General features: G+C 39.3%; 1 protein-coding gene across 1 annotated transcript in view; it reads right to left on the bottom strand.

Annotated features, from left to right (window-relative positions):
* Nucleotides 1-2,286: 2,286 nt before the first annotated feature.
* The window catches only part of LOC132208674 (ral guanine nucleotide dissociation stimulator-like 1), a 28,070-nt gene continuing 17,389 nt past the window's right edge, over nt 2,287-12,967 (bottom strand). Inside the window, exons 9-14 of the mRNA XM_059644096.1 lie at nt 12,622-12,725; nt 11,756-11,834; nt 9,215-9,301; nt 8,621-8,653; nt 4,833-4,892; nt 2,287-2,349 (exon numbers count right to left, since the gene is read on the bottom strand). Coding sequence (XP_059500079.1) covers nt 4,884-4,892; nt 8,621-8,653; nt 9,215-9,301; nt 11,756-11,834; nt 12,622-12,725 — 312 coding nt within the window. The 3' untranslated portion in view covers nt 2,287-2,349; nt 4,833-4,883. The remainder of the gene's footprint in view (nt 2,350-4,832; nt 4,893-8,620; nt 8,654-9,214; nt 9,302-11,755; nt 11,835-12,621; nt 12,726-12,967) is intronic.

Raw genomic sequence — 12,967 nt, forward strand, 5'->3', positions numbered from 1 at the left:
GCATTACAAAACAGGATCAAAATGATGGTCAAAGCACTCTCATAGAGCAAAAAAGGCTTCAGCAATGTGGAAAATACACACTGAATATGACTGCATCGCAACAAATAATTGGGATAAAAATTCCTCTTGCGATACTGGCAGGGAGCAATGGCAATTATTTGGACCGAGCATGACGAGAGCAACCAGTCCAGGGACTTACCAAAATAGTTTTGAATTCTTGTGCTCTGTCCTCCTCTAATCGGACTCGGATGAGGCAGCTTTTCTCATTCTGGTGGTTGTCCCTCCGACGTGTTGCACACCAGCAGCTGCCCAAACCCGCACGCCTACCAGACTTGGCTTTGTCATAATTTGATTTTGCTGGTGCACCACTGTTGGATAAACCTCCACAGGAGGCAGTATCCACGGATTTTAATGACTGTGGAATAATTATTTTATTTAAGAAAACGTTTGTCAATTGTTGCATATTAGATACTTCCCCCTTTCCAGTTATATTTATTATGACACAAAATATGCTCTCCTGCTGCCCATAAAGGTGAAGGCATTCTGTGCAGGACAGCTTAATTGTAAGAACATGAAGTTGCACATGAATTCTTGGTTGTTGCTGTCTTGTGAAATATTTAACTTGCAGTTCTTTCCTCTACCAGTAAAGATCACTTCTGAGGAATTATACTCCCGCTTGTGTTTACTAGCTGTTCAGTCAACATCAACAATTCAGTACTTAGCATGCCCATAAATTACTAATTAGTTTCCCTCAGCACAATAACATTGTGGTCATTTCACTTGACCATGTAAACTGGTGCTTCAATTCTAAGTTTGTCAGATAAACCCTTTGGGGTTTCAGTTTGCACTCAGTATGTGAACATGCTTACATAAATATTTATTTGCCCACTTCACCCTGCTACGCACCAAAATCTTGAATACAACTACACTGTTTGAAGTTAAAACACACATTTATGAAGTGCGGGTGACTGCGAATGGGCCAACCAGTGCATTGTGCAGGTCAGAATGTGTGCGGCACAGCACCACTGGCAGAAAGAAAGACAGACAGCAACAGCAAACCATACAGCAGAGAACTAAAGAAACCAGAAGTGAAATCATCCAAGTCACTGCAGCTCTCAGTTTATGATTAACATACAGGGAGTCACAACACTAAACAGGAGAATCCATAAAAAGGAAGAGGGTATTTTGAAACAAAGAAATACCACTCCAAAACACCTAAATGGGACCTAATAATACTTAGCCCAATTCTTAGGGGAATACATTATGAAAATATCCCTGGGACAAGTCCTAGACATATTCTGTAAACAATAACCATAACACAACTTTGATAATCTCCCAAGATACAATGGTCTTCAGCAGAGAATGCACTAATCATCAGCTCAAAGCCCAAATATTGAAGAAAAACAAAACGTGCAGTCACGAGGACTCCATGCAGAGAGCTACATTACTTTGTTGCAATTGCTGGATCAAGACCTATCCAACATACTCCAAATACTGTTTTTGTGGGCAGTGCGCTTCAAGCTGCGACAGATGTACCCCATGCACTAAAATTTACTGTGTAGAAATTAAACATGCTGTGAATAATTAAAGACGAAATATTTTGGCTATTAGTATAAAATCATATAAAATATCTAAGCAAAACAAAGCCAACAGCACAACTCAAAAAAAAACCAAATAAAATCAGCTCTCACTTCGTGAGCGAATAATACCTTTTCTGGAATCAAATGCTTCAGTAACCAGCACAAAGGTTGAATTTTGCTGGGAATTGCACAGCTGTCTTGCCTTCGTTCTGAAAGCAAGTAACCCAACTTTGGCAAGTGGGACCTGGGATGGAAAATTGCTGGCTGCAGCCAGTTATGAAGATGCTTGGTGGAACGGCATTCACATTAAGGATTTCAGTCTGGCTGAAACATCAAAATGGCTATTCGGCTAATAGCTCTTAAAAGAAAGGCGAAGGAGATTGGCTAGGCAGCCATCTAGCTCCAGTGGCTGGGACGGTATCACTGAGTACCCTTGTATCCTCTTGACTGCCAAAGTGTAGTCAGGATAATAGACGGCAGGAAGGCAGAAGAAAGGAAGGAAAGAAAGAAGAAAAAAAGGGTCTCGACATTATTAGACAAACCAGAGTCTCCAAGAACAACATATTTTACGTGATGAGTGCCTCACTGTCTCACCTTTTCCGGCGCTTTTTGCGAAGTGCTCGGCTCTTCCATTTCCAAGTGGCTGGAATCGGATAAAATGCTGGCTGCGGTAATGCTGTCGTCTGAATCCTCATTCTGAAGGGATGCTCGCTGCTCAGAGCTTTTAGTTTGAGTGTTGTGTATTTTAACACCTCTCTTTGAAAACAGGCTGCACAAGGGAAAGGGGACACAACAAACATGAAAATGTCATTGCATTCTAGAGAAACTGTTTAAAAAAATTAAACTAGAATGAAGGTATATTGATGATGTGAGTACCAGGAGTTTGATGTTCGCCACATTTGACCTGTGAGAAGTTAATAGTGGCACACTCATACCAAGAGCTCGCATTACTAGTATTGAACACCGTTACATTGTCTAATAGTTAGGGAGTATATGAATAGGTTACAATGTTTGCATATTCCAATGGCACAAGAATCTGGGCTTTTTGCAGTGTTTGTTCAACCTACTACCAACCTCAATCTCATGAAAGGCAAAATGTGGATTTGAATACCCACAGGGTGGAAAATTTCCCCCAACCTGGCCACATGCTAATGTGTATGTAATTTCATCCTGAAAGCCGCAGTTTATTAAAAATAAAACGTAAAACAAAGTAACACCATTGATAATTGATAGAAAACTGTATACAACACTTAGTAAGGTAGGACAGTGTACTCTGAATTTGGCCTTCAGTATATTGGTACTGCAAACGTTAGGATTTCTATTCAGCAATTTGCATTTATATTGCATGATTAACATCGAAAATTTTCCAAAACTCCCAAAAGAAGTACAGCAGATGGCATGATAAAAAAATTCCCACACAGAAAATCCCGATTGTTGGTATATTAGGCATTAAATAGTACAGGGAGCAAGAGCAGATGGCTGCTGAAATGTGAGATTGCACAATAATGCCGCAATGTTGATTGCCTGCACTTCGAGAATCACAATTAAGCCACGGAAGCCTAAATCACATCCATGTAACATCCACACTCATGTAAAGAGAAGATATCCTAGGAAGTGAATAAGTGTTTCCCTTCTCTTTCTTGGTTTCTATATAACAATAGTCACATGTCACAGTCCAGATCACTGCAAGGCACAACACAGCAACAAGGCACGTTTTTGCTTCTCTGAAACTCGACATGGGGAGGTGGTGGAAAATCTGACTTTGCTGAGTTCTGGTCAGTCCTTACCTATTGAACAGAAATATAAGATAATATCCCCAACTCAGGAAAATTATCAAAAACAATAACTTTGAAGTCTTTACACATGTATGCACAACAACACAAACACATACTTTCATGTCACCTACATGGAAAGAGATTTGAGTTTTATAGACAATAGACAATAGGTGCTGGAGTAGGCCATTCAGCCCTTCGAGCCAGCACCACCATTCATTATGATCATGGCTGATCATCCACAATCAGTATCCTGTTCCTGCCTTATCCCCATAACCCTTGATTCCACTATCTTTAAGAGCTCTGTTTATCTCTTTCTTGAAAGCATCCAGAGAGTTGGCCTCCACTGCCTTCTGGGGCAGAGCATTCCATATATCCACCACTCTCTGGGTGAAGAAGTTTTTCCTCAACTCTGTTCTAAAGGGCCTTCCCCTCATTTTTAAACTGTGTCCTCTGGTCCTGGACTCACCCATCAGCGGAAACATGCTCCCTGCCTCCAGAGTGTCCAATCCCTTAATAATCTTTTACGTCTCAATCAGATCCCCTCTCATCCTTCTAAACTCAAGTCTCCAAGTCCAGTCGCTCCAATCTTTCAACATATGATGGTCCCGCCATTCTGGGAATTGACCTTGTGAACCTATGCTGCACTCCCTCAATAGCAAGAATGTCCTTCGTCAAATTGGGAGACCAAAACTGCACACAATACTCCAGGTGCGGTCTCACCAGGACCCTCTACAGCTGCAGAAGGACCTCTTTGCTCCTACACTCAATTCCTCTTGTTATGAAGGCCAGCATGCTATTAGCTTTCTTCACTACCTGCTGTACCTGCATGCTTGCTTTCATTGACTGATGTACAAGAACGCCTAGATCTCATGTGCTTTTCCTTTACCTAACTTGACTCCATTGAGATAGTAATTTTGAGGTGGAGCTTCAAATGTGAGAAGCATGGCTGATAATTTTTCAACAGAAGATATTTCTGCTGCCTGCTGACCCACAAAGTAGAACACAAATCTGATTTTTCACTCAAAATTGTTAAACATTGCTAGTTTTCATTATACAGGCCCACAAATATGCCAATTTAATTCACTGTAAGACCTTTTTTGCTTACTTGTCTCTCATAAACAAATTTATTCCGGTGAAATTTAGCCATGGTGCAGAAACTTCTCTGAATAAATGAGAATCGCTAGGCAATACCAAGCTCATCACAGGTCCACATTCTACACTCATGGTCATAGCAAAGAATCTCTATCAATCAGTCTACACTAGACACATGCACGAGGTGAGAATAACAGCACCACTCCTTGCATCATCTCAAATTACTCGAACAGTTATTAAAAAATCTCACTCCAATGAAGCAATAATGACCACACATCAAATGTCTCTATGTGTCAAGGAACAGATGTAATTACCTTTCTGTCCATTCATCCCAATAATAAAGGAAATAATGAGATATTTGCGGTGCTTAACATGGGATACTTACCAGCTGAGGTGTTTAAACACACTCTTTTTGGGCTTTGGCGGTTTCTCGAGTTCAGAGGAGCTGCAGGGTGGCAAATAAACATTTTCAGACAAGATTCATTCAAAAAGAATCAGATGCTTTTGTTCAATATTCTTATTTTTTGTGGCAAAATCAATCATTTACATAGATTTGAAATTGCAGAATGATAATTTTGTTTGCAAAAGGCACGTGTTTTCAGGCAGGAGGACACTGAACATTACTTAGAGTAATGAGCGACAAAAGTTTTCACTGTAGGCACATCGATCTTTTCTGCTTTATGAACAGCAGATCAAGACAATAAGAGTTCTGAAGAAATGTCATCAGACCCGCAAGATAACTCTGCTTTCTTTCCACAGATGCTGCCAGACCTGCTGATTGTTTACAGCAATTTCTCTTTGTGTTTTTGATTCCCAGCATCTGCAGTTCCTTTGCGTAATTTTTTACCAAGACGATAACCCCCTCAGTCTTTTTGCAGAACACGTGGAATTGAACAAAATACTTGAACTTCTACAGCAGGTACAGAAAAAATTAACGAGGACTGGGCTTGAAAAAAGTTAACTGGAAAACATGAGAATCAAACTTCCAGTGCCGAAGGTGATACAATAGGTTGTAAAGTTATACAGGAGTTTCTCTGGGCCTCATCCACACTGTCATGTGAATGTACAGACAATGTCAAGCAATGAAAGTTAGTCATGAATCAGTCACTTCCGGTGACTAAAACACCACATGCCACATCTTGGAGGTAGTAAAATTACGAGTATATCTCTTGACCAGACTTTCTGTTGCTGATATTTTCAGACAAACTGTCCGAAAATCAACCAAACTATCCGAGAGATCCAAAAGAACTTTAAATATAACTTATGATCCATGCAAAGTGAATTTCGGTAACATTTTGTAATTACTGTTATAAATAAATACCAGGTTTGAAGTTGGCCCAATACTGACTGTGCCACTGATGGAATTGACGATAATGCCAGGTGCTTGCTGCACATGGTCATCCATAGCCTGAGGATGGGCTTAATAGTGAGCTTTGATTTTCAAAGCAGGAATGTAAATTGCTACATCAGGTACATTTTAAATAATAACTTCTGCCCACCAATTTATGAAGAAGCAAACTGTTTTCAAACAATGTAATTATTACAAAGCCTGCTCTGTCAAAACTAAAAAATAGTTTCAGTGATATATAATCTGGTTCTTTAATCAACTCTGGTCCAGGAATGGCAAAGTGTTTTGTTTTTCAGTTGGAGATTATTTTTGGTTGCATTATTAAAAATATACTGTGGCTATTTCGAGATGAGGGAATGATGTTTTTAGGCAGCCATTGAAAGATACTTTAAAATGCTGACCAATTGTGTAGGGTTATTGTTTATTTTATGTTAGTAATAGGATTATGTATTTGAAAAGAAATTGGAAGGAAAAGAAACATTTCTCAAAACTGGTACAATTTACATCTGGATTTGTAGGTGCACCCAGAACAGGAGCTCTTGGACATGTTGCTAAAATTGGTCACTCATCAAGTTTTTTGCATTTTCCTGCAATCATTGGCTTAGTGGTAGTATATTCTGCACTATTATATACCTTTGAAACGCATTTTGATGCACTACAACAGAATTGATTCATTGAGCAACTGGCTTTATCCTCATAGGTCAGAATTCATTGTCAAAACTTTGAAACCAAGGAAAAGGAAGACAGTAAGTAAACTGGCAGCTCACTAGCATTAAACAGCAATTATAACTAGAGAAGATTTCACACACAACCCTTAACTGTTTTACCTGCACACTCCTACAATACCAGTTACGTACTCGCTATCCTCACTTAAGTATTGTTGCATAAAGAACAAGTCTAGAAAATTCTCGTTTGGACGAAGGGTGTAAGATGAGCAAGCAAACTGCAGGGATTTGATACTCAAAATTATTTCATATTCCTGAAAGAACACAAATAAATAATGAGCTGTTAAGGCAAGTTTAAACTGCTATAATTGCTCCTGCTAAATCCGAGTCCGTGGTATTTTGAACAGCATCGATAACTTTATTCAAAGTGCACAGTACATCATGTCACAAAAATATTTCTGCTTTGGAAATAAATGACACAAATGTGACTTTTCAAGGATAAATTTCTGTACAGATTATCCAGGATGGTTTCAGGACACTAATTCCCAAAACAGCGCTTCAAAGATGGATTATTTTTAAAAAATGATTCACTTAAGAACCATAAGCTGATTTAGGGTGAAGACAAGAAATGTTATGAAAGATCGTTCATCCAAGCAAAAGGAAGTCTGCCAAGTACAAAATAAGTGGCTGATCTATAGTAACTGATACCAAGACAGACGGTGAAAATGTTCAGTTAATTTTTCAAATTTGCACCACCATGAAATTGAATGGACCATGAGCAGCTCGAAGTTACTGGACTATTTTCTTTCAACCACAGTGGCTTCTTGGTTGAATCTTGTCACAATTTCACATGTAAAAAGGGGCAGACCTTTCTAAGTCAAACTCTGACAACATGTTACTGCCAACTTGTAAAGTGCGTGCCAGTTGTCAACAGGTCAGTGAAAAGAAACACTTCACTACATCCACATCAGCTACTACAAATGGCGGGCCATTTGACAGATTACATTCCGAGCTGGTGAATTGGAGTCACACAGCGTTGGATGCCTATTTTAACACCCAGCTGATTTTACATCACATGGCCCAGTTTGGCAAATTCAGCATCAGCTGCTTCTGATCGGAACTTATTCTATTCATAGGGACCTCAAGTTACAGCTCTGGAAGCAAAATTTCATTGTTTGCCATAAGGTCAAATTCCACTCAAATTAATATTCTCAGGTTGCCTGCTGAATGTTGCAGTACAAGGTGAAAATACAATCTGAGTGGGTTTCCTTGGGGTGCTCTGGTTTCCTCCCAAGGTCCAAAGATGTGCAAGATAGGTGGATTGCCCATGCTAAATTGCCCGTAGTGCCCAGGGATATTTTGGGGTTCAGTGATTTAGACATGGGGAATGGGTCTGGGTGGGACCCTCTTCAGAGTGGCCCTATGAACTTGTTGGGCCGCAGGGCCTGTTTCCACACTATAGGGATTTGATGACACCCTCAACAGTAGCCGTGACAACAGGGATGTTTGAGAATTTGGTATTACCAAATTCAGAAATATGGAGTAAAAAATAGTGCCCAGTCAGTGAGAATCCAAACAGTTGTACTCCCTCAATTTCTGGCATCCCATGACGAAATGATGCCTCTCATCTAAAGGAAAATACTGACTAATATGGAGAGATTGTTTACCCAGTGTCTTCAATAATGAAATAGCTTCCATGGCACTGAGATTAATTGAACAACATCCTCATTCACATAACACCTGGCATATCCTGTACGTGGCTGTGACTGCTCAAAGGCAAATTGCAGCACATTAGCAGGGCAAAAACAGGCCATTTGGCTGAACTGCTCCATGCTGATCTTTACACCTCTCCCACCTTGCTTCAAACTCTAAATATGCCGTTGTGTCCTTTCTGACATCTAACTTTCTCTCAAATACATCTGTGCTCATCCTCTCAACGAGTCCTGGTAGCAGCAGCTTCTGCAATCTGGCTGCTCTGAGCCACAAAGCATCTCCTGAATTCTTTATTGGATTTATTAGTGACCATATACATTTAGGATGCAGTTGTAGACCCCCGCTACACCCGCATCAAGCAAATAAAGCAGCACAAGATTGAAAGGCATGCTTCTCCCCTTTCATACAATTCCAAACATTTTGCACAGTGCAATTTTCAGTACTAACTTTTTGTCTCTTGTCAAAGTTGATCAAGCCATTCTGTAAGAGATAGACAAGGACAAAGAAAATTAGTTCAAATGTACAAAGGTCAAACAGTCCTACAAGATCATGAAATTTAAAAGATCAGAAGTGAAATACAAGCTCTGTAAACTTGGTTCCATTTTAGTAAATCGTCAAAGGCCAATCACAAATGATCTATCATACCACCAGGTCATATCTTGGACACTACATAGAGCCCTTTGCTCCAGTCAAGTAGATCAGTACCAAGCTGAAGACATTCTCAGCTGTTCAACTGCTCAATAGGCAGTGACATCCAGGTAACCAATTTACCTGTACAGAATAAAAATGATGTGCAATTTATCCAACCTTTTGGAAAACTAAACCCATATTCAATTAACTGCAAAGTGATTTGCATGTTCCATTGTTTACAAATTGTTTGATTCACAGTACAAAGGATCAAATTATTCTGGTTGGGATTATTAATCAAACTCATTTGTTTTTTTATTGCTTTGGTTCTCATCTACAAGCAGCTTGCAATGAAACCATAATAATAGCACTCATCAGCAAATAAGGAATCCAAATCTTGTAAGAGAGACTTACTGAATGGCAATTCGGGAAAGCCGAATCCAGCGCTGAAAATTCTGTTAAGAAAGTTCCCAGGGACGGCACAATTCCCTGAACGATATCCTAGAAAAAGAGAGTGAATTTGTTTAATCCATTGTGAACTCATTGTCCTATTTCTCAAAATTACTACTCCATGTCTTATTTATTCCCTTGATCATACAACTAAATCTATTTAGAATCAAAATTTAGGACTCAAAATTTTAGACAGTTACACAGTGGAATGCATAGTTAGATCTATAAAGGCCAGGCAAGTTCAACGTTTGATCCCTGATCTGTGAACTGGAAACCAAACTTGTGTAACCTCATCATTTGGAGATTGGAAATTTTCTACGTAATGTGCAATTTCGCTTGAAGATAAAAACAATTTACCTCACCAGATCTCCAAAACTTTGTCTCAACAAGTTTAAACGTCATTTTTTTCTAAACTCAAGAATATAATTCTTCTCAATGTCTTTTCATAGACACCTCTCTTACCCAAAGAAAAAATTTAATGGTCTCAGACGGTGGGTTGGTTAAGAACCTAACAGCCTAGGAGATCTATCGGAATTGGCAAATTGGAACCAATATTGGGTTTGTGGCAGGAAGTAAATGCGATTTTTGAGGGGCTTTTCGGCAACTTGATGCTTTCATCCAGCAGCATGCCAGAGGGTACAGTAATATTTCTTACTGTGCGTACATTAATGTTGAAGACACGAAAGCTCCAAGTATGAACAGCCGGTTCACAGATGACACAAGAATTGGACGGTTGTAAACAGCAAAAAGCCTTAGTCTCTCGGGTTACACATATGGGCTGGTTAGTAGGCTTGAACAGAGGCAAATAGAATTCAATCCAGAAAAGTGTGAGGTGAAGCATTTTGGGAGTCTAATAAGTCAGGACAATATATGTTCAATGAGATAATAAGATGTGGAGCTGGATGAACACAGCAGGCCAGGCAGCATCAGAGGAGCAGGGAAGTTGATGTTTTGGGTCTGGATGACAGAGGATCAGAAGGACCTTGGTGTGTGCATAAACATATTCTTGAAAGCAGGAGGACCTGTGGATAAGTTGATAAAACATTGGATACTTGCCTGAATATGAGAGCAAAGAAGTAATGACGGAACTGTAAATAACATTAGTTGAGCCACAGCTGGAACAATGTGTGCAGAGAAACTAAGGCATTTTGCTACTGACTACCGCTCCAATTCTTGTGTCATCTGTGAACCTGCTGTTCATAGTTGGAGCTTTTGTGTCTTGAACATTAATGTACTCACAGCAAGAACTATTGCGGTGCCCTGCACCATTGCCAAAGCACATTTGTGTAAGATGCTGCAAGATTAGCAAACCATGCACTGTCATTCACCGCATAATCTGGGAGAAAGCTTTATGGAAGTTATACAACTGTCCAATCATGAACTCACATTTTCCCCTGTATACTTACAGAATTTTGCACCACAAAAACAATCATCATGCAGAGCACACATTTTTGATTATAAAAGCAAACCTACTTTTAGATTCAATCTAGATCAGAAAAATATGTTGAAATTCTGCACAGTGCACCAATCACAACACACAATAAACAAAGTGTGACAGCAGGGCAGTAGAAATTCTGGGGCAAACATCTGGAAAGCAATGTAAAAAGATAGTTCACTGCAACTGGAACATTGAGCAGTTTGAAACATGGAGTGTCTGTCAAACTGACAACATGCGAGCATGATTACTGCATTTCTCCCTCTTCAAATACCAGCTTAAAAATGCTTCAATTCCATCTAAGAATGATTTAGAGAATAAGAAAACTTTGAATATTTTCTGAGCTGGACAACTAGTTTGGTATAGTGGCACCAAAATATTTATATCTGACCAATTATTTTGTTCTTTTATCAAATTCAGGAGCAAAATGAGTGGACAAAGAGCATGATAAAAGGAGTGAGGAGGAATGGCTAGAAACTTGTCAGTTTTCGTCCACGCTAGTAAAACTAGATAGTTGATGTCTGAAATACTGAACGAACAAAGAGATATGAATATCTCTCCATTCCTACGCAGCAAATAGTTCTTACTGCGGAGAACAATAAAAGGAAGACATGGTAATTGAGTAAAAACACTTATGAGAACCAGTTAAATCTCTTAATGTTTTGCCTTGGCTTTTATTAATTACAAGGCCCTTGAAGTGTACAAAGCAAATGAAAAAGAAATTGGCAGATATCGCACTTTAGACATTGCTTCAGTTCAAATTTCCAAGATAATGAACACAGAGAAAGATAATCTATGAAGGCTGCATCACTGCAGCATAACCACATTAGATGTTGATTAAAACGTTAACTGCAATATCATCAGCAATTGTAAGAATCATGGCAAAACAATCTTGGAAGACTTGAGCCAAGCCAGACCACCTGGACTGCAATACACATATTCCTGTTGCAGTATTGATTGACAGAATCTGTAAGCATTCAGTCACCAACTGAGTTCATTGCAGATATTTTACTGGAAACTATTGATCATGCCCTGAATATAGTCACACTGCGCCAAGTGCAACACCTTACCTCCATTAGCAGCTCTCTACTTGCTATAAAGTTATCTTCTTCATTATTTGAAAGGTCTTCAAATGTTGTCTTACTGCTCCTAGTCAAGGGAATGAGACACATTACTCTTGACAGAATAGAGTCAAGATAACAAACAGCTGATAAGGAACCTGACAAATAAGCAAGTAATACAGACAGTGAATGGCAGTGAAGCATTTTTACAATAAGTATAGTTATTTTAGCCAAATTGTTCAGAAATGTTTTGGCAATCTCTGGGGCAGGTAGAACTTGAACCCTGATTGTTTAAACCCAGGGATGGGGATACTGCCATTGTGCCGCAAAAGCTCTTGAGTGCAGTCGTTTTGGTGAATCTCATTGCAGCAAGAGAGATTTCATTCCCAAGCTGCCTACAAAAAACAACCATGATCAAATGGTCTGAGGCACACGAACATAAACTACAGGTGTGCACTTCAAAGTGTTATAGAGTGCTTTCTTGGGAGATTAAAATAATTGTTGTCTTTGTATTTTCGTATCCCACACAAACCTCCGGCTTATATCACCCCATCACAGCATATCCACAGGAAACTGTGTTACGTTCCATCCAACAGCAGATCAGTTTTTGAACACGATAGTTAAATATTTCGAGTTGCCAAACAGTTTTCTTTTTCCACTTAAACAAATTAACTCTTCGCTCCTTCGTGAAAGAATGAAAGATTCTGCCAATTAGCCAATTGTTACGATTGCACTGTAGCGCCTCTGGTAATCCTGTTAATGCACCGAGCGTGTGAAGATCACTTGGGCAAGTAAACCTGGAGGTCAAACCTGCAATTTCCTACCTCATATTTGTTAAATAAAAATTACATGGCTCTTTCTGAACAATGACTTACTTTGACACGGCTGCCCAAGTCTTCTTCAAATTGAACACACTATTCAATTGCAATGCCGTAGTAATTGCATGCACTGACGAGAAATTCTGCAAAATCCTACATTCCTGTCAGAGAAAAAAAGCCGTGAGTTCTGTGGAAAAATCAGTGACTCCCCATTACCCAACACCTCAGACTTTTTAAAAAGGTTCTATCAGAAAAATGTTAGCTGAGAAAATAACAGCATTAACAAACAAACTTTTTGAGGGAAAGAATTCCATGATTCTTGGCAACTCAAACCTTGATATTCGTTTTGTATCCCTCTGAGACAACCTCTTCAGTTGCCTTGCTGCCAGCCTGTGACTGGTTA

This window comes from Stegostoma tigrinum, unplaced genomic scaffold (assembly GCF_030684315.1).
Source record: "Stegostoma tigrinum isolate sSteTig4 unplaced genomic scaffold, sSteTig4.hap1 scaffold_50, whole genome shotgun sequence".
Classification (NCBI taxonomy): domain Eukaryota; kingdom Metazoa; phylum Chordata; class Chondrichthyes; order Orectolobiformes; family Stegostomatidae; genus Stegostoma; species Stegostoma tigrinum.